The sequence below is a fragment of the Tribolium madens genome, unplaced genomic scaffold (assembly GCF_015345945.1).
Source record: "Tribolium madens isolate multiple individuals breed KSU strain unplaced genomic scaffold, Tmad_KSU_1.1 Scaffold_1;HRSCAF=32;Tcas5.2_LG8, whole genome shotgun sequence".
In the NCBI taxonomy this organism is placed as follows: domain Eukaryota; kingdom Metazoa; phylum Arthropoda; class Insecta; order Coleoptera; family Tenebrionidae; genus Tribolium; species Tribolium madens.
In genome coordinates this window covers 9,528,597-9,552,656 of record NW_025400984.1, presented here as the reverse complement: position 1 = coordinate 9,552,656, position 24,060 = coordinate 9,528,597, and the positions used below count along the sequence as shown (strand labels likewise).

The 24,060-nt window shown below is 31.0% G+C and overlaps 6 protein-coding genes across 7 annotated transcripts in view; 1 reads left to right on the top strand and 5 right to left on the bottom strand.

Moving 5' to 3' along the window:
- Positions 1–24,060, top strand: part of LOC123004122 — a 127,566-nt gene that overhangs the window by 57,271 nt on the left and 46,235 nt on the right. The window lies entirely within an intron of this gene.
- LOC123004131 lies at positions 2,266–3,505 on the bottom strand. Its single transcript, XM_044397247.1, has 2 exons — positions 3,446–3,505; positions 2,266–3,395 (listed from the first exon to the last, which is right to left on the bottom strand). Exons 1-2 carry the CDS (start codon positions 3,498–3,500, stop codon positions 2,287–2,289), a joined length of 1,164 nt encoding a protein of 387 aa, XP_044253182.1. The 5' UTR covers positions 3,501–3,505; the 3' UTR covers positions 2,266–2,286.
- Positions 6,106–7,496, bottom strand: LOC123004128. The gene is made up of 2 exons (XM_044397243.1): positions 7,427–7,496; positions 6,106–7,377 (listed from the first exon to the last, which is right to left on the bottom strand). Exons 1-2 carry the CDS (start codon positions 7,491–7,493, stop codon positions 6,149–6,151), a joined length of 1,296 nt encoding a protein of 431 aa, XP_044253178.1. The 5' UTR covers positions 7,494–7,496; the 3' UTR covers positions 6,106–6,148.
- LOC123004127 lies at positions 8,971–10,481 on the bottom strand. The gene is made up of 2 exons (XM_044397242.1): positions 10,319–10,481; positions 8,971–10,271 (listed from the first exon to the last, which is right to left on the bottom strand). The coding sequence occupies exons 1-2, from the start codon at positions 10,395–10,397 to the stop codon at positions 9,055–9,057; spliced, it is 1,296 nt and encodes a 431-aa protein (XP_044253177.1). The 5' UTR covers positions 10,398–10,481; the 3' UTR covers positions 8,971–9,054.
- On the bottom strand, positions 14,231–15,672 carry LOC123004129. The gene is made up of 2 exons (XM_044397244.1): positions 15,594–15,672; positions 14,231–15,540 (listed from the first exon to the last, which is right to left on the bottom strand). The coding sequence occupies exons 1-2, from the start codon at positions 15,670–15,672 to the stop codon at positions 14,324–14,326; spliced, it is 1,296 nt and encodes a 431-aa protein (XP_044253179.1). The 3' UTR covers positions 14,231–14,323.
- On the bottom strand, positions 19,697–20,990 carry LOC123004130. Its single transcript, XM_044397246.1, has 2 exons — positions 20,895–20,990; positions 19,697–20,846 (listed from the first exon to the last, which is right to left on the bottom strand). Exons 1-2 carry the CDS (start codon positions 20,953–20,955, stop codon positions 19,726–19,728), a joined length of 1,182 nt encoding a protein of 393 aa, XP_044253181.1. The 5' UTR covers positions 20,956–20,990; the 3' UTR covers positions 19,697–19,725.

Genomic DNA, 24,060 nt, shown 5'->3' with positions numbered 1-24,060 from the left:
GAAACATGTTTCTTAGCGTTTTCGGATGTAGATTTTTAAAACAATATTTTTAAGCTAAACTTTTATTGGTTGACTTTGCTTAGATTTCATTCATTAGATTTTTTTGACGAAAACATGCATTTGTTAAAAATTTATTACACAAAAACTAAGACATCTAGAAATATTATTTTTACTACCGCAAGGAGAAACAAAAGGAACAAGAACAGACGACAAAGAGAAAATAAAAACAAGAAAAGCAAAAGACAAAGTGGAAGGCCTAACTCTAATTGGCATGATCGAAGATAGGGGTTGGGAAATTTTAAAAGAGGGCGATTTGGAGGAAGATTACACATACATTGGACAGATCGGGACATCCATAATAGATTATGGGATTGCTAATGACGAATCATGGGAAAAAATTGTCAGAAACAGAGTAGAAGCAAACCACATATCTTTAGAAATTACAATAAAAGGACAAAGGACAAAGAAAAATGTAAGGAGCAAATAAGAAGAAAAAATTATACAAGTAAGAACGAAATGGAACGAAGAACCAAACCAAAACTATAGAAAACAAACAATCAATTTTCAATAATTACTATGCAGATACTGACGATATGTACAAAGATCTAGTCAGAAAGACAAAAGCAACTATGGTTAAAAAAAAAGTATATACAAAGACAAAACGTAACAATTGGTGGAATAAAGAATGTAAAAAAATGAAAAAACAAGTTAGAGAGAAACTAAAAAAATGGAAAAAAGGAATAGATACAAAACCAGAGTATCTGAAAACAAGAAAACAGTACAAGAAAAAGTGTGAAGAAAGAAAAAAAAACAGCAAAAAGAAGAAAAAACAAAATAAAGAAAATTAGAACAGAGTCAAAGGTGGAAATTTATAAATAAAGAAAGAAAATGTAAAGACAAAATAAACGAAAACATAAGTTTGGAAAAATGGTAAAACCACTTTATGGAAATACTGGAAGCAAGTCAAAACAGAACCGTACCGGGTACCGGGACCAAAAGTACGGAACCATTGGAGGAAATAAACGAATTTACAAAATAAGAAATAGAAAAACAGATTAGAAAGTTAAAAAAGAAAGCTACAGGAGAAGACGGAATTCCAAACGAAACACAGATATACGCCAGAAAACATACAAGACAATTATTTACTTTTAGGTGTTTATAATCAAATATACAGGGTGCGCCAGAACTCGCGCCCCAGAGAAAAATGCCATATAAGGTAAGATACCAGGAATATGGAAAAAATGTTAAAAAAAATTTATCTTTAAAAATTTCGAAGTTATGAGGTTTTAAATTTTGCACTTGGACTCTATTTATTTCTATTGGAAAGATAATTTTCCAAGTTTTGCTATAGGCTATTAAAAGAGAAAATAAGGTAGCTGGATCCTAAATTGTAACTCTGTTTAATGTTATTTGTGGTTTTTATTGGCAAAATTTTTGTCCCTTAACTAACATATACAGGTTCATCTGTATCATTAAATAGATATAAAAAAATGTCAAATACCAAAAAATAAATGTCAAAATTTTTTGACAGATAGAATTTTTTGAACATTTTTTTCATGTTCCTGGTATCTTACCTTACTTGAAAATTTTCACTGGGGCGCGAGTTCTGGCGCACCCTGTATAACGTTAAACATTAAAAAAATAATTACTATTGTTTCAGTAGCCAAAAAGTGCACAGTTGCACAAGAGATGGAAGAAATATATTAAAAGTTAATTTTTTTAGATAGACAATTTATCAATCTATTAAATGCAAAAATAAAAAATAGGTTGTTCCATTAATTTTTTTAAATTATTTAACTTTTAATAAACTTTCAATTTATTAATCTTTACAAATGCAAAACACTAAAAAATGCTACAGCTTTAAATTCTGTACTTTCTCCTTTGCAGAAGTAAAAAAAAATTGTTCTAGCTGTCTTAGTTTTTGTGTAATAAATTTTTAAAAAGTGCATGTTTTCGTCAAAAAAACGTCTTATTTCTAAAACTAAGCAAAATCGACTAAAAAAAGTTAAGCATAAAAACATTGTTTTAAAAGAATGCAAAGAAACATACGGTGTTTCATTAAAAAAAAAACACAAGTTTGTATCGTAATTTATTTTTGGGACATGCTGTATGGCTGAAAATAATTTTAGGTGATGCACTAGATGTGTCTTTCAAAGTTTTATACATTTTTTTTAAATTTTACCATTTAAAGATTACTAATGGACTTTTTCAACTCGCTGGGACACCCTACTATACTATACTATACTATGAAATAAAACGACTAACTGCTTTCAATTGATATGTTTTTTATTTAAGTACATTTTGCACAATCTTATCTATAGTGTCATCAAAAATCTGATTCCTGTCTAAAGTGCAGGCATAAGTATATCCGGCGAAAGCATCTTCGTTGTCAATACGGTCGACCCAATTAAGACTATCGAAAACGTTTTCACAAACTGATTCAAATTCGGAATCAGCTTGACTCTTCTTATTCCAGGGATTATTGTAGACAAAAAATATAATCCCAAATTTGGTTGTTTTGGAATACATTAATTTCCAAATCCATTGTGGTACAGGAATGGCCTTAAATAAAGTGTCTAAAAAGAGTTTTTTTCCTACTAGAGTGGCGACATTTAGAGCACCAGTAAGCATGATAACATCTCCATAATCACCACCATGGGTTATCAGTTCTTGCATGGCAAGTCTGATCTTCTTCCAATTACCCTGATCGATTGTGTTCCACCGAAACACAGCATTGGAGGTGTCAAAAGTCAAATCTCGTTCAAAAGACGTCAGAAATTCGCTGGGATCTGCCAAGTGGCCCAAGATAAGGGTGACATTATCTGTGATGTAATCCCCAAACCCTAAATTCTCCATTCTTTCCTTAACTGTCTTTTCATACTCGAGTAAATTCTTCCCTTGAAACACCTCACTTGGGTTAAAAAACGTAACATTTGGGTCGTAACTCGGATTATTATCCAACCACTGATTTGTCGTATACTTTGAGTACAAAGGTACGTAGTAATGATAATCAAAACACATCGAAATACTCGTGAGATTGGTTCCAAAAACCACGTTATCCATGTTATGGAGCCGAAAATTATGTTCGCATAAAGTGTCTGTGTTGTAATGTAAAACATTGGGTCTGGTTTCTTGTCGACATTCAATTTCGTGGAAATCGACCACTAAATCACTACTCAGGGTGGAAATTGTCGAGTTGTGGTGGCAAATAGCCACTTCGCCTGACCCCACAATGGGGTAGTTGGAGGTACCATTGGGGCACGCAATGTAGAAGAATTCACCTTGAGAGAAATAAATTTGAGTGTTGTGGATGGAGATAGGGGTCGGGTATTGGAAGCTGGAGTTGACGACCAGAGGGGCGTTTGGAGCTTTAGCCAAGATGTCCAAAACACAGCCTAATTTTTTTTTAAATAATTAAACAAGTCGGGAGGGTTAAAAGAGTTACCTATTTCGGCTTGTGAGGTTGCTAAAGAAGCGAGAAGAAGTAGCAAAAGTGACATTTTGAACTGGATTTGATGAGTGTATCGGGATTTATATAATACGATGTGATTAGATTATTTAGATAGTGATTCAACAACAGGACGTGTTGCAATATTGTTAGATAAAATTTTTATTTTCTATTCTAAATTTGTTAAAAAAATTTTTAAAGAAAATGTGAAGGAAACTTTTTTAGTTGACAGTCTGAAGAGAATAGCAAAATTGATTTTATTAACGTTTACAAAATCTTTCATTTTCAACAACACCTCACCTTTTTTCTTATTTTAAAAACCTTTTCCAATAAAACTTCTTATTTACATTTTTATCAATAAGTCGATAACAAAAAAGAATAAAAAAAATTTCTACTCTTAATTTTTGATTTGTGAAACAAACCTGAGAAGCATGGGCTTCAATTTTGAGACTTCCTGTATTTTTAAGATAGATTAAGATTTGATGTATACAAAATCTAATCACTTAATAGTTCAATTAAAGTTTTTTTTTTCTTAATAACTTTTTTCCGATTAGACTTTGACGGCTTCGGTTTAGATTTGCTTCTGAATTTTTCCTTGAAAACGTTATTAACAAGAGAAAATTTTCAAGTAAGATAAGATACTAGGAACATGAAAAAAATTCTATCTGTCAAAAAATTTTGACATTAATTTTTTGATATTTGACATTTTTGGTGTCTATTTAATAATACTGATGATCTTGTATATGGTTTTTTTATAATTATTCATAATCATTCATAATTTTCATAAACAGAGTTACAATTTAGGATACAGCTTCCTTGTTTCTTCTTCTAATAGCCTAGCAAAAAAACTTGGAAAATTTTTTCAACAGAAATAAATACAATCAAAGTTCAAAATTTAAACCCTCCTAACTTCAAATTTTTTATAGATGAAATTTTTTTAACATTTTTTTTTTTCATGTTCCTGGTATCTTACCGTATATAGTATTTTTCTCTGGGGCGCAAGTTCTGGCGCACCCTATATATCGTCTTTAATTCCTAATCAACTACGAATAGTAGTTGAAAAATCAGTACAAAAATTATTTTGGTTGCATTTCTATACTTACGAGTAGATACCACAAAACATCACCAATAAAATTTCGAAATTTCCGCCAGTATCTTTTGAATTTTGCTTATCTAGTACTTTTTCATTTAATATTTCTGGATTTTCTAAGAAATAAAAAAATCTTATATTTAATCTGCCGTTCTTAATTATTGATAAGTGATAACTGATAACAATAAAAAAAATACAGGTATAGGTAATCGTTGCATCTAAAACTTTTTTATTATTTTTATTTATTAATTTTAGTTTTTTATTTTATTATTTTAGTTATTTTAATTATAACTTTGTGTCAAATTTATTCATAACATAACTTTTATAATATGCAGGGTGAATCATATGTAGACTGCAAGCCATGACTGCATTTTTTGTAAAGATATGACAATACTTCTTAGAACAGATTCTTGTCATCTTTTGTTTGGAATCGATACTCAATCAATGCTGCTTCCTGTTTCACCAGTACTAACAGCAATTTTAGTTTTTTAAATGGAACAGCCTGTATATTTTATTATTTTTAGATTCATTGTTAAATTGTCTTTCAACAAGCTAACTATTCATTACTTATCACTAATTTGAAAAAAATTGAACATTTTTATTAATTTTATCTAAGACAAACAAATGACTGATAACAAAAAACTGTTCAGTTTTGATCAAAACGGTGTTGTAACGTAAATGTAAATACATTTTCTGATGCCACTATGAGTTTTAATTGATGTACTGTTTGAAATTTTGCAATGATATGCACAGAGATGGGTGTGATAGTTTTGCTTTGCTTTCAATTTATTAATCTAAATTTTTCAAACACAACAAAAGCCAAATTATCTGTGGGAATGTATTCTGGGTTGCGTGTAAAAATCGGTTAAAGTCTTTATTATAAATGACTCGTTCAGTATTACTATTGTTGATTTTGGTCACAAATATTGTTTAATTATTGTTTTAATAAATAAGATTATTTCATAATTTTGGCGCTCACTGTATATTTTTTAATGTTACGTTGTCAAAAATCTTATATTTGGCTAATAACGTTTATTTAGAGAAACAATTGTTTCCTGCTATTTGCTTTAGTTTTTCCTCTTTCTAAAGTATTTTATTTTAGAACAAATCATTATTTTTATTTAGTTGAGTAACTGGAGAACTGTTAAACTAACACTTTGATAAGATTATTAGATAAATCAAACATATTACAAGTATTTTTTTAATGTATTCCAAGACAATATTTTTTTCATTAGGGTTGTTGAGACGCTTTCACCGATTCACCCATGCTAAGCGAAGGAATTTCAAGTAGTGCATCTGAGAATGTATTTTGGGTTGCGTCTGAAAATTGGTCAGGGTCTTTGTTATATGTTACTCAGCCTGACTTAGCCTGTATATTTTTTAATGTTACATTGTCAAACATTTTATATTTGTTAAATAAAGTTTATTTAGAGAAACAATTGTTCCCTACTATTCGCTTAAATCTTTTTCTTTATAAAATATAGGATTTTGGAACAAATCATTAATATTATTTAGTTGAATATTTGTACAACTAACACTTTGATAAGGTAATAAGATAAATCAAACATATTACAAGTTTTTTTTTAATATACTTCAGGACAATATTTGTTTCATTCCGGTTTTTGAGGAGCTTTTACCGATTCACCCATGCTAAGCGAAGGAATCTCAAGTAAATTACTTTGAATGTTGGTTTCTTCTAAAGCATTGTTCACAATTTCTCTCATCGTTTCATCAAGCAAATAATCTCGTCCCACAAGACATGCAAAGGTAATTCCGGCTTTTGGGTCTGTATTATTAATTCCTTCGACCCAATTAAGATTTCCCAATACATCTTCTTTACAAACTCTTTTAAAATCGTAGTCAGGTTGATCTCTGGGAACGTAAGGATTGTTATAAACAAAAAATAGTATAGCGAATTGTGAAGAAGGAGCAATCATTAGTTTCCAAAACCAGGCTGGAACGGGCATTCTGCTTTTACCATCTAAAAACACTTCAATATGTTGGCCAGCATGGTCGCCAGTATGGATTCCTAAAGTTGCTATATCTAAGGTACCACTAAGGATGGTAACATTACCCAAATCAATTTCTTGAGTAATCAACTTTTGAACAGACGATACCACACTTTTCCAATTTCCGTTCTTGATAGTGTTCCACAGGGGAGCCGTGTTGGCATAATCAAAAGTTAAGTCTCTTTGGTAAAGCGAAAGGAAATCATTATAGTCCGCTAATTGTCCCGGAACTAAGTACACGTCGTCGGTGATATAGTCAGCCAAATCCATATTTTCCAGCGTTTGTTTCGATTGTGTATAAACATCCCCTGGTATAAGATTACCAAAAAGACGCTGGGCTACGTAACTAAAGCCAATATTTGGATTGTAGTTTATAAACAGGGCACTCCATCTATTTGTTGTATATTTCGAATAAAGAGGTACAACTTGCCCCAGGTTAAAACAAAGTTTGACCACTGGAGTGAAATGATTAGCAATATTTTGACCAATGTATGCAAGGTATAATCCCAAATCGCACGTTTGGCCAGGAAACTGTTCATAAAAATATGGTCTGAATTGTTGATGACACGTGAGTGAATTAAAATCAACAGTTTTAGCACTAGTTAATGCATAAATAGTCGTATTTTCTACACATCGTACTGCTTCACCTTCTGGTTCTAGTGGATAGTTAGATATAGTAGTGTCAGCTTTTGGACACGCTATATACAAAATTTCATTTTCATTAAATTCAACCTCTGCAGAGCCATTATAAGTTGGATTTGGAAATTGGTGATTCAAATTTAAGAAAAGAGGTGTTGCGCCATTATTTTCCAATACGTTTAAAGAGCAACCTACATTTTACTAAAATAAGTATTTATTAGGATTCAAAAAACCACTTACCAGTTGCTTTAGGAGCTGCTGATACATATGAAGTCAGAGCTAAGAAAATTAAGACCAGTAGAAACATTTTTATTCGTTTGAAAATATCATTTTGTGATTGCACATTTATACTTACCACAATATACATCCCCACCAAATATATTGCAACACAGTTTAAAATTATTCTTGTTAAAGATAATTTATTTATAGGCTAATCGTGCGATCTAGATACTTCAAATTCAATATCATTGACATTTCATACAAAATTTTGATTATTTATTATAAAAAAATGAAGATTATATTGTTTTAATTCAAAATTTGAAATTGAGTGAATGATTTTAGATTTGCTGATACATAATGAGTGGAAACCGGATTGTAGGACGTTAAATAATGCAAAAAGGATCCTAAAAAAGGACAATAAAAACATAAAATAGAACATTATAATAGAAAAATAGATTATAAAGTCCTAGAGAATTAATGTTTTTTAATTTAATTTATAATATCTCAAATAATAATATATTTTATAAAAAAAATCAAATTGCGTATGTCCCCGAATTGAGTATGCAAAAGTAAAAAAAAATATCATTGATTTTATGCCAAAACCAAAAAAATCACATATTTTGCTTAACTTGAAACAAACAAAACTATAATTAAAACTTCATTATTCTGACTTACGATCGTGATTCTTTTTCTTCTTCTTCTTGTTCTTCTTCTTATTATTATTATTAGTATTATTATTATTAATTCTTTTGCTTTATGCAAAGTGAAGAGAAAAATAAATTTTTACTTAGAATAATAATAAAGTTTTCATTACAGACTCAGGATTTCAGGTTAAGCAAAAATGTTATTTTTTTGCTTTTGAAAATTCAATTCGGGTAGAGTGCCTATACTCGTATTAGTGGCGTAAGTTTAAATATACGCTCCAGAACTCGCGCCCCAGAGAAAAATGCCATGTAAGGTCGATACCAGGAACATGAAAAAATGTTAAAAAAATTCTATCTATATCTAAAAATTTTGAAGTTAGGAGAGTTTTCACTTTGACTCTATTTATTTCTGTTGGAAAAATTATTTTCCAATTTTTGCTGCTACAGGCTATTTAAAGAGGAAACAAGACAGCTGTACCATAAATTGAAACTCTGTTTAAAGTTACTTATCATTAATAGACATACAAAGTATCAAATGTCAAAATTTTTTGGCAGATAAAATTTTTAAACTTTTTTTCCATGTTCCTGGTACTTTATTTTACTAGGAATTTTTTTCTGGAGTTCTGACACACCCTGTAGATTTGCTCGTTTTATTTGAAGCAGTTTTGGCTTAAAATCAAAGATAAAATTTCTTTTTCTTTTGTAAACTCAATTCATTTTAATGTTATGTTGACAAAAATTTTGTTTTTGGCAAATCAATGACATTTATTTTGAGAAACAATTGTTTCATATTTGCTTTAGTTTTTCTTCCTCCTGAAGTTATGATTTTAGAAAAAAATATTTATATTTAGTTGAATAACTGGAAAATCATAAAACTAATACCACTTTGATAAGGTGGGTTGGAATAAAAATGTAACATGGTCTAATGTCAGTAATTTATTGAGTAAAAGATAAATCAATTATGTTACATGTATTTTTTTAATGTACTCTAGAACAAAATTTGTTTTATTTCGACTTCTGAGACGCTTTGACTGCTTCACCCACGCTAACTGAAGGAATTTCAAGCCAATTGCTTTGAATATTAGTCTCTTCTAAAGCATTGTTTACAATTTCTCTCATTGTTTCATCAACCATGTAGTCTCTTCCCACAAAGCATGCGTAGGTAAATCCGGCTTTTGGGTTTGTATTATCAATTCCTGTGACCCAATTAAAAGTTTCCAATACATTGTCTTTACATATCGTCTTAAATTCTTCATCAACTATAGATTTTTCAACATAAGGATTGTTATATACAAAAAACACTACAGCGAATTGTGGAGATCGAGCAATCATTAGTTTCCAAAACCAGCCTGGAACGGGCATTCTGCCATCACCGCTTAAGAACAGTTCAACAGGTCTACCACCCTTATTTGGTAAACTTGCTATTCTTAAGGTACCACTCAAGATGGTAACATCGCCCAAATCAATTTTTTCGGTAATTAACTTTTGGATAGACGACACCATACTTTTCCAGTTTCCCTTATTAATAGTGTTCCATTGGAAAGGAGCGTTGGCATAATCAAAAGTTAAGTCTCTTTGGTGAAGAGAAAGGAAATCATCATAGGCCGCTAATTGTCCAGGAAGCAAGTACACGTCGTTGGTGATGTAACCAAACACTCCCAAATTTTTCATCGTTTGTTTCGTTTTTGCGTAAACATCCCATGGTACCAGATCATCAAAAAGGCTATTGGACACGTAATCAAAGTCAATATTTGGATTATAGTACACAAACTGGGCACTCCATCTGTTTGTTATATATTTAGAGTAAATAGGTACTATTTGTGCTTTATCAAAACAAAGTTTTATCACTGGAACAAATTGCCTAGCAATAAGATGGCCAATATATTGAACAGTGAAACCAAATTCGCATTTTTCGCTAGTAAAGTGTTCATAAAAATACGGTCTGAATTTTTGATTGCAATTCATTGAGTAAAAGTCAAGAGTTTTATTACTAGTTATAGCATGAATAGTCGTTTCCCCTACGCATGTTGCTTCTTCACCGTCTGGTACCAGTGGGTAATTGGATTCAATAGTGTCAACATTTGGACACGCTACATATAGATGTTCGTATTTATTAAAGAAAACCATTGCAGTGTCATATGAAATCGGATCTGGAAAAACGCCACTAGAGTTCAGGAAGAGAGGAGTCTGGTCACCATTTCCCAAATAATTTAAATAGCAACCTACAATTTATTATTAATAAGTTATTAAGATACAAAATGCCACCTACCAGTTGCTGTTGGTTCCGATTTTGGGGCTGTTGATACATATGAGGCAAGGGCCAACAAAGTTAACACAAGAAGAGACATTTTGATTTATTTGTAAATACATATCAAATATTTTGTCATTGCATTTTTATATCTATCACCTATCCCCACCTAAAAAAGTAAAATTGCACATTTTATCTATCCAGGGTATCTGAAGTGTGTGATTAAAATTATCAAGATTTAATTTTTTTTGAGCTAAAGTTAAGTAAGTTTTTACTTTCCTTATCCTATAAGATAAGAAGATACTATAAATAAATTCATGAGGATAAGAATTATTTAAAATCATGAAATATACCTTATTAAACAGAAAAAAGTGATAAAATAAAAATAATAATAGGTGCCAAACTAAAAAAAAAATGAACCCTAGGCTCGAACCCGCGGCAACTATCATCTAGTTCACGTGTAATCCGGCAGGTGGCACTGCTAGTCGGATTCCCAACACTAAAAGGATGTTTTCCAGATAAGTGGGATAAGGAAAGTCGTGTGATGTTTACACCAGATTTTTTAATGTTACGTTGTCAAAAATTTTATATTTAGCAAATGACGTTTATTTAGAGAAACAATTGTTCCCTGCTATTCGCTTAATTCTTTTTCTTTCTAAAACATAGGATTTTGGAACAAATCATTACTTTTATTTAGTTGAATAATTGGAAAATTCTACAACTAACACTTTGATAAGGTAATAAGATAAATCAAACATATTACAAGTCTTTTTTTAATATACTCCAGGACAATATTTGCTTTATTTCGATTTTTGAGACGCTTTCACCGATTCACCCATACTAAGCGAAGGAATTTCAAGTAAATTACTTTGAATGTTGGTTTCTTCTAAAGCATTGTTTACAATTTCTCTCATCGTTTCATCAAGCAAATAATCTCGTCCCACAAGACATGCAAAGGTAATTCCGGCTTTTGGGTCTGTATTATTAATTCCTTCGACCCAATTAAGATTTCCCAATACATCTTCTTTACAAACTCTTTTAAAATCGTAGTCAGGTTGATCTCTGGGAACGTAAGGATTGTTATAAACAAAAAATAGTATAGCGAATTGTGAAGAAGGAGCAATCATTAGTTTCCAAAACCAGGCTGGAACGGGCATTCTGCTTTTACCATCTAAAAACACTTCAATATGTTGGCCAGCATGGTCGCCAGTATGGATTCCTAAAGTTGCTATATCTAAGGTACCACTAAGGATGGTAACATTACCCAAATCAATTTCTTGAGTAATCAACTTTTGAACAGACGACACCACACTTTTCCAATTTCCGTTCTTGATAGTGTTCCACAGGGGAGCCGTGTTGGCATAATCAAAAGTTAAGTCTCTTTGGTAAAGCGAAAGGAAATCATTATAGTCCGCTAATTGTCCCGGAACTAAGTACACGTCGTCGGTGATATAGTCAGCCAAATCCATATTTTCCAGCGTTTGTTTCGATTGTGTATAAACATCCCCTGGTATAAGATTACCAAAAAGACGCTGGGCTACGTAACTAAAGCCAATATTTGGATTGTAGTTTATAAACAGGGCACTCCATCTATTTGTTGTATATTTCGAATAAAGAGGTACAACTTGCCCCAGGTTAAAACAAAGTTTGACCACTGGAGTGAAATGATTAGCAATATTTTGACCAATGTATGCAAGGTATAATCCCAAATCGCACGTTTGGCCAGGAAACTGTTCATAAAAATATGGTCTGAATTGTTGATGACACGTGAGTGAATTAAAATCAACAGTTTTAGCACTAGTTAATGCATAAATAGCCGTATTTTCTACACATCGTACTGCTTCACCTTCTGGTACTAGTGGATAGTTAGATAAAGTAGTATCAGCCATTGGACATCCTATATACAAAATTTCATTTTCATTAAATTCAACCTCTGCAGAACCATTATAAGTTGGATTTGGAAATTGGTGATTTTAGTTTAGGAACAGAGGCGTCGCAACATTATTTGCCAACATGTTTAAAGAGCAACCTATATTTTACTAAAATAAGTATTTATTAAGATCCAAAAAACGACTTACCAGTTGCTCTGGATTCTAATTTTGGAGCTGCTGATACATATGAGATCAGAGCTAACAGCAGAGACATGTTTAATCATTTGAAAATATCATTTTGTGATTGCACTTTTATACTTATACCATAAAATGTGTCTCCACCAAATAAATTTGGTCATGATTTAAAATGATTTTTCTCAATGATAATAATTTAAGCTAATCGTGCGATGTAGATACTTCAAATTGTATATTTTTGACACTTCATATAAAATTTTGATTACCAAATAATCAAGATTATATTGTTTTATGCTGAATTTGTAATTTTTATAGATTAGATGCATGATAACAGGTTAGTTTTTAGGGTTAAGTGTTTTATTATTTTGCACTTAAGTCTACAAGAGATCCAAAACTTTCCAATTTTTCAATTTTGAAAAAAATGTATTTTACAGAGTTGGTAAAAGTTCGTAGAAAATATTAACATTTGCAATTTGACCCCTTTAGGATCACTTAATAAAGAAAATTTAAACAAATCGCTTGGACTGTTAAATTATAAAGAAAAAACACGTTACATTTTTATAAGTGGGTTAAGATATTTATTTTAAACATAATCTAATTATTTAATTAATAATAATAAAAACACAGGTATTTTATTAATAAGTTGTCTAATTATTTCATCAACTTATAATTTTGTCTCCTGCATTCGCGTTTGTGTAATCAATTCCTTTGAGCCAGTTAAGAGTGTTCAGCACATTTTCTTTAATTCTAAATTCATCTTTAATTCTTAATCAACTACGAATAGTAGGTGAAAAATTAGTACAAATATTATTTTGGTTTATTTAGAAAGATAATTTTCTGGTTGCATTTCTATACTTAGAGACAATAAGCGTACCCAGTTTGAAAAGAAATTAGAAAAATATGATGAAAAAGTTTTAAGCTTTTTATCAGGCACATGAAGTTCAGTTTCTTTTTTAGTTTTACAATTTTGTATTCTTTGTTGCATTTTTTAATTTTGTATCGCATAGGCACTGCCTATGTTGCCGCCACTGATAAATAGTCGTATTTTCTTTATACTGTTCTGCTTCACCTTTTGGTACCAGTGGAGAGTTAGATATAGTAGTGTCATCTATTTGACACGCTATATACAAAATTTCATCTTTATCAAATTCTACCTCTGCAGAACCATTATAAGTTAGTTGGATTTGGAAATTGATGACTCGAGTTTAGGAAAAGAGGTGTTGCGTCATTATTTGCCAATACGTTTAAAGAACAACCTACATATTACTAAAGTAAGTAATTATTAGGATTTAAAAAAATCACTTACCAGTTGCTTTCGATTATAATTTTGGAGCTGTTGATACATATGAGATCAGAGCTAACAGAGTTAACACCAGTAAAGACATTTTTAATTATTTGAAAATATTATTTTGTGATTGCATTTTTTACTTACCACAATAAAACGTGTCCCTACCAAATAAATTACAACACAATTTAAAATGATTTGTTTTATTAATTTATTTATAAGCTAATATTGCAGTCTAGATACTTGAAATTAGATAACTTCGATATTTCATACAAATTTTGTTATTATTAAAATAATAAAAATTATATTGTTTTGTGTTAAAATTTGCAATTTTGATAGATTATAGTTGCATGATAACAGGTTAGGTAGTATTATTTTGCACTTTAGTCTACAAGAGATCCAAAATTTTTCAATTTTCCAAATTTGAAAAAAACTGTATTTTACAGGGTCCTTAAAATTTCGAAGAAAATATTAGCATTTGCAATTTGACCCATTTAGAATCACTTAATAAAGAAAATTTAAGCAAACCGCTTGGACTGTTAACGTCATCTATAACTATAAAGAAAGAAAAAACACGCTACATTTTTATAAAATGGGTTAAAATATTTATTGTAAACATAATCTGATTATTAAATTAATAATAATAAAAACACAGGTATTTTTTTAAACATTTTTCTACGACTCCACTTTGACGGCTTCGGATTGGATTTGACCACCTCCCATCGGGATTTGAAGCAAACCGCTTCCGAATTTTTGCTCATTCAAAACGTTATTAACAATTTCTCTAATTACTTCATCAACCATATAATTTCGTGCCACTAAACATGCATAAGTAAATCCTGCTTTCGCGTTTGTGTTATCAATTCCTTTGACCCAGTGAAGATCGTTGAGTACATCTTTTTGACATATCGTCTTTAATTCTTTGTCAACTACGGATTTCTCAACATAAGGATTGTTATAAACAAAAAACATTATAGCACTATAGTCGGACTTAGAAAAAAACAATTTCCAAAACCAGCTTGGAACGGGCATTCTGCCATCACCGCTCAAAAACAGTTCAACAGGGCTACCACTCTTATTTGGTAAACTTGCTATTCTTAAGGTACCACCCAGCATGGTCACCTCACCGAAATCCTTTCCTTTTGTAATCAACGATTGCAAAGATGATACCACATTTTTCCAGTTTCCGTTCTTGATAGTGTTCCACTGAAAAGCCGTGTTGGCATAATCAAAAGTTAAGTCTCTTTGGTAAGGAGAAAGGAAATCATCATAAACCGCTAATTGTCCAGGAACCAAGTACACGTCATCGGTGATATAACCAAACACTCCCAAATTTTCCATCGTTTGTTTCGTTTGTTTATAAACATCCCATGGTACTAGATTATCAAAAAGACCATTGGATACGTAATTAAAATTAATATCAGAATTATAGTCCACAAACAAGTCACTCCATTTATTTGTTGTATATTTCGAATAAAGAGGTAGTATTTTTGTGGTGTCAAAACAGAGTTTCACCACACGAATCACCTTATTAGCAATAACTTGACCGATGTATCGAACGGTGAAATTTGATTCACATTTTGAGCTAGGAATTATTTCTCTATAATACGGTCTGAATTGTTGATGGCACGTAAGTGCATTAAAATTAACAGTTTTATTACTGGTTATCGCATAAATTAGCTCTCCCTCTACACACCTTGCTTCTTCACCGCCTGGTACCAGTGGAAAATTAGATTGAGTGGTGTCTGCGTTTGGACATCCTATATACAAAATTTCATCTTTATCAAATTCAACCTCTGTAGCACCATTATAAGTTGGATTTGGAAATTGGAAACTCGAGTTTAGAAAAAGAGGCGTCACCACATTATTTACCAATATGTTTAAAGAGCAACCTACATTTTATTAAAGTAAGTACCTATTTATTAAGGTTCAAAAAACTACTTACCAGTTGCTTTGGATTCTAATTTTGAAGCTGCTGTTACATATGAGGTCAGAGCTAACAGAATTAACACCAATAGAGACATTTTGACTCGTTTAAAAATATCATTTTGTGATTGCATTTATATACTTAGCACAAAATGTATCCCCACCAAATAAATTGCAACACAATTTAAAATGATTTTTGTTAATCATAATTTTTTCATAAGTTAATCGTGCGATATAAACACTTCAAATTGGATATTTTTCACATTTCATACAAAATTTTGATTATTATCTTATTATTAAAATAATGAAAACTATATTTTTTTAAACCAAAATTTGTAATTTGTATACATTAGGTGAATGATTTTTGAGCTGCAGATACATATGAGGTAAGAACTTACAAAGTTAACACAAATAGAAACTTTGCATTTTGTTACTTACCACACAACGTGTCCGTATCAAATAAATTGCATCACAACTTAAAACGATTTTTGTTAAAGATAATTTATTTATAAACTGATCGTGCAATCTAGATACTTCAAATTGGATCACTTTGACATTTTATACAAAATTTGGATTATTATTATTATTAAAAGAATCAAGATTATATCATTTTATGGCAAAATATATAATTTTTATTGATTAAATGCATGATAACGGGTTAGTTTTTTGGAGTTAAGTGTTTTGTTATTTTGCACTTTGGTCATCTACAAGAAATCCAAAATCTTCTTGAAAATAATTATTGACTACTAGGAGAGAAAAACATGTTTACAACCTCTCGACAAACTAAATAAGGGTATCTTTTACTGCTAGTAGTGAAACAAAGTTTATATATGACACAAAATAGTTTTTTATTCAACGAAATCTAATTTGCCTTGTAGTTAATTTTCCCAGCTCTCAGAAATTTATAAACCCGTTCGTACAAATAATCGTCGATGAGTTGTTCTGGATCAAGAGGGCAAGCATACGTGTATCCAGCTGAAGCATCCATATTATCAACCTCCTCCACCCAATCCAACTTATCGAGGACATCCTGTATACAAATATCATTCTTAAACTCATCATCGACCACATCTTTCGCCACAAACGGGTTATTATAAACGAAGAAAATAACTCCAGTGTTGCTGTTTGAAAAATACACCAATTTCCAATTCCAACGTGGCATATGAAACTCCCCTTGTCTGAATGTCACTTGAATGATTTCGTTGTTGTTATTTGGCAACGTTGCTGTTCTCAAACCACCCACCATCATGTAGACATCGGTGTCATGGTTTTTGGCAAGAAATGTCTGGATTGATTCTGTTACACTTTTCCAGTTTCTGTCATTAATGGATTTAAAGCGGAAAACGTAGTTTAACTGAAGAAAAGTCCCGTCTCGTTGCGAGGGGTAGAAAAAGTCTCCTTTATCGACTAAAGGCCCCGCGACGAGTGGACTTTTGAGATAAAAGTTGAGACCCAACATTTTCAAATCTTGCTCGTATTCTGCGAAAACTTCTTCGAAGCTGTATTTTCTTATTGAATGTGGAAACAACTTCAATCTATGAAACAAGACATCTTTGGCGTCGTATTTCGGTAGTTTGTTCAACCATGAGTTTGTCGTATATTGGATGTAGAGAGGAACCATTATGGATGTATCAAAACACATGTCTAAAACCTGGACTGCACTTGGTCCTACCTTATTAAAAAAACCTCGACGCTTATTGTTATTTTTGCAAAAACCAATCGATGCAAGACTCCTTATTATTGTGTCTTCAGTGGTGCATGTTATTTCGTTGAAGTCAATTGTAGCATTAAGTTTAGGGTCCAACACTTGGGTATCTTTGATACATTCCAAAAGGACACCCTTTGGGTCCAAATCCTCACGTTGGAATTTGCCTCGGGGACATGTCACCCAAAACTTCTCACCTTCTTGGAAGTAAACAAGTCTTTTGTTAAAAGCCACTGGCAAAGGGTATTCGAAATCGTTTGTCAATACTATTGGAGCTTGGGGGGAGTGGTAGACAGGATCCAAGAGACACCCTGTATACACAAAACAATTGTTTTTGAAGAAAGAACTCTATTACCACTCACCATCCCTAGCCACCGCTAACTTAAATACAACAAAAATGGGGAAAATTGACAAAAAACACATTCTGGATAAGATTGGAATTTTCCAGATGCTGGTTTTTATAACAGTGCTTATCATAAATGGTCGTTAATGGATTTTATGGCTAGATTAGAAACAAAATTCGTTTTATTTCGTGGTCATGTTTTATTGACGATTTGAAATTTTACAACTCGGAAAGTATTAAGGCTGGGCAGTTATGAAGATTGATGTATGGTGCTGCTACGAGATGGTGCTTAAATGGCTTAACTAAATGTCTAGCTTTTTATAAAATTAAAATTTAAAGATAATCAAAGTAAAAAACCAATAAATATTTTTTAGGTAAAGTTTTAATAAAATAAAACTGCCAACCTTGTAAGAAATTACAGTTTTTTGGACAAAATAGTATATTATGTTATTAGGAGTAAAAGTGATAGTTTTTGTAGTGAAGCTTAAGGTTTTTTAAATTTAGCTGAGTCAGATAAACTCACTTTTACTCCGAATAACATACAATTTATCCGCAAACGTATTCAGAGCAACACTATAATTACCAAGTAAATAAACAAAATAATCAGAAAGCTTTGTAAATAATGAAAACATAACAACGCTGATGAACAGTACTGGAATTTGTGTTAAGGTTTTCAAAAGTGTTTATTAATTTAAGTAGTGCAGTTAGTAGTGCAAAATGTCGATGATGATCCACGATGTATCTCTCCAAAAATTGCTGAAGCAAGGAGACAAAAAAGAAACAACATTGGTAAATGTCAATAACGTCATGGTAAAAGTATAAACGCTTAGACGCAAAAACAAAATTTTTACTCCATGGCTGAAAAGTAAAACTTTTACTTGTGACATTTAGTCATAAAAGTGGTCACTTTTGTGACGTTTTATTAAAAAAAATAAGATAAAATGAATGAAAGTACATGGGGGTCGATAAGAAAGAGATCTACATAATGATGATTCTAGAACAAGCATTGTTTCTTATTTTGTAAGACATTTTTTTATTAACAAAAAAAACAATTTTAAAACAACAAAAATATAAAGGCTGTCTCAGCGAGTTGGTAAAGTCTAATATTGATCTTTGAATGTCAAAAAAAATGTTTCTTGGCATTTTTAGATGTAGTTTTTTATTACAATATTTTTGAGCAAAACTTATTCTATTGGACGATTTTGCTTAATTTTTAAAATACTTATGTTGTTTTTAGAAAGAAATATACTCTTTTTAAAAATTTAATACCCAAAAACTAAGTTTAGATTGTAACTTATTTGTAGAGTTGAAAATAATTTCAGGCGATGCACTAGAATAGTATTTATCAGTTTCGTATATACAGGATGTATCAGAAAGATGTGTGTTAATATTAACATGTAACACATCTCGATAAATAATACATTGTTCTATTTGTAATTTTTCAATAAAAGCTTTTAAATTTGATTTAAAATTTGAAAAAGATAACATATCAAAATGTATACCCACCAATGGGTATCAAATTAAAAATTCCGAAATATTTTCGTTGTGATAGAAACGGAACTACATTTAAAGAATTGCATTGTTGTGATTATTTATTAACATTGAACGGCTTGTTTACACGAAATTATGAGGGAAAACAATAAAAACAATTAATAGGAATTTTGCAAAATGTTATATAAAAAAGTTGTTTTACTTGGTGTTCACGTGTTAAAATTAACAGACATGTTTCTGATCCTGTATATAATATTTTTTTTACATTTTAACATTTCAAGGTCAATAATGGACTTTACCAACCTTATGAACAATGCATTTTTTATTTTTTTAAAACGAAAAAAAAATTGTTAAAGAGGTCTAAGACAGTAGAATTTTTAAGTCAAAAAAAAACTTCAATTTTTTAAAACGAACACTGCTGTCAACTGGATGAAAAAACGACTGTTTAAATGTCTTTTTGATTGCAACAAAAATATATAAAAATGCGTAAAAAATACTTCTTTAAAAATAAATAATTTATTCGATTTTTGAAACTTTGACGAGTATTACTGTCAATAATAGCGCAAAAAATGAAACAAAAAACCAGAAACAATTCTTTATTAGACTTTTTCATTATTGCCCTTTTTTGGGAAGCCCCAATGGGGTTAACAAATTCTTGACAATTTCGCTCATTGTCTTATCAATAATTTTCGTTAATTTTAGAGGACACGCATACGTAAATCCAGCGAAAGGACTTGTATTATCAATTTGCGTATTCACCCATTCGATCTGCTCAAGAACATTTTTCCTGCAAATAGTGTTGTTAAATTCCTCATTAACCACTGGTTTCGAAACGTAGGGATTATTATAAACGAAGAAAATAACTCCAACTCCGGCTTTGTGCGAATGAAGCAACCTCCAGTTCCACAGTGGAACCGGATTTTTGCCGTTGTGCAACTTCAAATTGACTAAAACCCCTTCTTTGTTTGGCAAAGTGGCCACTCTTAGTCCTCCGGTGAGTACGGTAACTTCGCCAAGTTTAGTGGAGTTGCTAATGAATTTGCGAATGGAGTTTTGGATAATTTTCCAGTTGCCATTCTCGATTGTGTTCCACCTCAAACGGACATTTACCAAATCGGAAACTTTGTCTTTTTCGTAAGGGTAGAACAAGTCCTCTTGCGTAGCTAAACGCCCATCGATTAGATACACCTTATCAGTGATAAAATTAACAACACCCAAAGCTTCCACTGCTTGTCTATGATTACCCACTTCAAAATTTTCACTAAAATTAGGATTTTTCTTCAGTGCGTTATCAATTCTCCCTTTATTAGTCCTAAATTTGGCATAAAGTGGCACCGATTGGCTTTGTTCCCAACACACACTATATGCTGGGAACATTTTATCATGGACCACAAGTCCAGTGACTCGCAAATTGTAGTTTTTCTCACATTTACCACCAACATTGTTAAAAATAACACCTTTTACGCCCGGCAAACAGGTAATTGTGTTAAAATCTAGGCTCTTTTTCGACGTTTCACTTATAATAATTGAGTCACCAACACAAGTGACCTTTTCGTACTCTTTTCCAATGTCCCAGCCTTTGAAACTACTTTGTTCACATACTATGTAGAAAGATTCACCTTTTTGGAAAAAAATGCGTCTGTCGTAAAACGAAACTTGAGGTCGTTGTTTCCAATCAGATGTTAAGACTATCGGAGTGTCGTAATCGCTGGCAATTGGGTCGATGAGACACCCTGTATAGTTCAAAAGTAGTTATTTGCAAAAAAAAAATAAAAACTTACAGTCTTCAACAGCTAAAATATTTTGAAAAGTGACAAGAAGAAATAGTACGAAAAGTGACATTTTAACGAAATTGAACCGAAATTTAGCCGTTTGGAATCTATACTTTATATAGATTTATTATCACGTTCGTCATGGGTTATTAACAGTGATAACGAGTTTTTTATGTTGTTGCTTAAGTACTGTAATAAATATAATAGTATATTATGTTCTTAGAAGTAAAAGTAATAGTTTATGTAGCGAAGCTGAATGTTTATTATAGCTGCATAAACTAACATTCATTCCGAATAACATATACTATTTTATCCGCAAACGTATTCAGATTGAAAATAAAGATTAGCAACTAAATGAACAAATTAATTAAAACGCTTTGCAATGTTTATAAACAAATATCAAGAGTCAATATCGGAATTGAAATTTTTCAAAAGTGTTTATTAATTTAACTAGTGCAGTTAGTAGTGCTGATGATGTACAATGTACCTCTCGAGAAATTGGTGAAGCAGCAAAAAAGACAAGAAAAAAACCACACTGGTAAAAGTCTGTAATGTCATGGTAAAAGTAAAACTTAGGCGCAAAACAAGAATTTTTACTCTATGGCTGAAAGGTAAAACTAAAACTTGTGACATTTAGTCATAAAAGTGGTCATTTTTGGGACGTTAGCGTATAAAATAAGTTATTTGAGCTTTTTTTCAGCCGAAAATCAACCTGAATCAAAATATTTCAACGAAATAATAGCTTAAATAAAAGTTTTCTTCTAAATTGCAGCAACTTGAGATATTTTCAATCCAATTTTACTCGATTTTAATGCAGAATTCATTCTAAATTTATGTATTTTATAAAAATAATTTCTTCAATCCAAATTTTAGGCTGAAATGAAGCAATTTGTGCTATTTACAATCGATTTGGCTCAAATTTAAACTGGAAATCAACCAGAATCAAGGTTTTTTTTTATTAAAATAAAGACTTAAATAACAGTTTTTCTCTAAAATAAGACAATTTCAACTAATTTTAACTCTATTTTTTCTAATTTTGTTCTATTTTACTACAGAAATGACTCTACATCAAGTATTTTATATAAATAATTGTTTAATATATAATTTTTGGCCAAAATGAAGCAATTTGTGCTATTTCCAATCGATTTGGCTTAATTTTCAGCCGGAAATCAACCTGAATCAAGATATTTCAACAAAATAATAGTTTAAATTTTTATTTAAAATATCTCAAATTGAAAGAAAACTTTCAGAATCAAGCAATTTGAGATATTTTCAATCCAATTTTGCTCAATTTTATTACAGAAATCATTCTAAATCAATGCATTTCATAAAAATTATTGCTTAAAATCTAATTTTAGGCCAAAATGAAGCAATTTGTGCTATTTCCAATCGATTTGGATAAATTTTAAGCAGGAAAGCAACCTGAATCAAAGTATTTCATCAAAGTAAATGCTTAAATAACAGTTTTCTTACAAAATAGAGCAGTTTGAGATGTTTTCAAACGAATTTTGCTTAAAATATAATTTTTGGCCAAAATGAAGCAATTTGTGCTATTTCCAATCAATTTGGCTTAATTTTCAGCCGGAAATAAACCTGAATCAAAATATTTCAACGAAATAATAGCTTAAATAAAAGTTTTCTTCTAAAATCGAGCAACTTGAGATATTTTCAATCCAATTTTACTCGATTTTAATGCAGACTTCATTCTAAATTTATGTATTTTATAAAAATAATTTTTTCAATTTTCAGATTATTTTTCCAAATTTTCAGCCGGAAATCAACCTGAATCAAAATATTTCAACAAAATAATAACTTAAATAAAAGTTTTCTTCCAAAATGAAGCAATTTGAGATACTTCCAATCCAGTTTTGCTTAATTTAACAACAATTTTAAATTAATGTATTTAATAAAAATACAAATAGAGCGAATAGGGCAAAACCCAGAACCGTTTTGTTTTATAATTTTTTTGCTCAGCTTAAAGTCCTCGAGTAATCCCAGATTGGTGTAGAAGTTTGGAGCGTCCTCGATAAATTTATGTGCGAGCGTCTAAAAGTTAAAGACTTTTATGCTGTGACACTTAAACGTAAGAAAATAAAACAGTTTGAGAGGTCGTGTGGGACCAGTCTCCCGATAAAGGGTTTGACAAATGTTTCGAGGAGCCGAAATCGAGCAAAAGAAGAAAAACGACCTCTCGCACATAACGTCACAACTCAATAATTCTCCGATATTTCAACAATTAGCATTTTGTGTGCAAATGCAAGATCTGTTGCCCGATTCTGGATGCAAATTCGAAAAAAAACCAGCGAACAATAGCTATATCGAATACGATTCGAACGCTATGAAAGAAAAATTGGTTTCCATTGTATCCATTTTTTCCTCTTGTGTGACCTGGGTTTTTCATTTGAATCGGCTCAGCTGGATGTGAATAGGGACTTATTGATTTTATTTTATTTTTAAAACGACGACCGGATAATGATTTATGTGTCAAGAAATATTCCAAGCCTCAATTCGAGCGGAAGATCTCCCCAAATAAAGAATTTCACAGAAAAAAACACTAAAACATTGCGAGCTGGTGCTTTGTGCACCACCGCAATCAAAATAACAAGCGACACTCCAACACAATAGTATACATACTTAATTATAACAAGTGGCAGGTTTACGCGAAATATTGCCCTGTTTTTGAGGATTTCCACCGGAAGTTTATCACGGAATCAACCGGAATTCGACTCGAGCAACGATAAATTTGATTGGACTTGATGAAAAGAGCGTATTTACGGTATTGCCAACCGAAAGAAACTTGTACCCACACGATACACACGCTAATTAGGGGAATAAAGTCGTACGAGGAATGGCAAGTTTGCGTGATTACAAATTGCCATTAAAATTTGAGTAATTTCACATTAAAACGATCACTTTGAAACTTTTGTAAAATTCAAATGTGCCAAAGAACGCCCAAGAATAAGTGTTTCTCCGTCTTTCTTCAAACAGTTTTTTTCGACATAATAAGAAAAATATTAGTCAAAAAAATTGTAATTAACAAATAAATGGCAAATTATATTACATGAAAAAGTAATTAATTATCATCTATGTACATCGAAAACCTCAAACTTCTAAGACGTGATATAATTTTTTTTTTTTAATTTAAGCCAGTATAAAAATATTAGCTTTTCATTTT

Bases quoted from the DNA above. Each gene is read 5' to 3' on its own strand.
- LOC123004130 (XM_044397246.1), bottom strand. From the start codon at position 20,955: ATGTCACTTTTCGTACTATTTCTTCTTGTCACTTTTCAAAATATTTTA. The intron at 20,847-20,894 runs GTAAGTTTTTAT...TGAACTATACAG, and splicing joins TATTTTAGCTGTTGAAGACT to GGTGTCTCATCGACCCAATT.
- LOC123004131 (XM_044397247.1), bottom strand. From the start codon at position 3,500: ATGTCACTTTTGCTACTTCTTCTCGCTTCTTTAGCAACCTCACAAGCC. The intron at 3,396-3,445 runs GTAACTCTTTTA...AAAAAAAATTAG, and splicing joins AACCTCACAAGCCGAAATAG to GCTGTGTTTTGGACATCTTG.
- LOC123004127 (XM_044397242.1), bottom strand. From the start codon at position 10,397: ATGTCTCTTCTTGTGTTAACTTTGTTGGCCCTTGCCTCATATGTATCA. The intron at 10,272-10,318 runs GTAGGTGGCATT...AATAAATTGTAG, and splicing joins ATCGGAACCAACAGCAACTG to GTTGCTATTTAAATTATTTG.
- LOC123004128 (XM_044397243.1), bottom strand. From the start codon at position 7,493: ATGTTTCTACTGGTCTTAATTTTCTTAGCTCTGACTTCATATGTATCA. The intron at 7,378-7,426 runs GTAAGTGGTTTT...AGTAAAATGTAG, and splicing joins AGCAGCTCCTAAAGCAACTG to GTTGCTCTTTAAACGTATTG.
- LOC123004129 (XM_044397244.1), bottom strand. From the start codon at position 15,672: ATGTCTCTATTGGTGTTAATTCTGTTAGCTCTGACCTCATATGTAACA. The intron at 15,541-15,593 runs GTAAGTAGTTTT...AATAAAATGTAG, and splicing joins ATTAGAATCCAAAGCAACTG to GTTGCTCTTTAAACATATTG.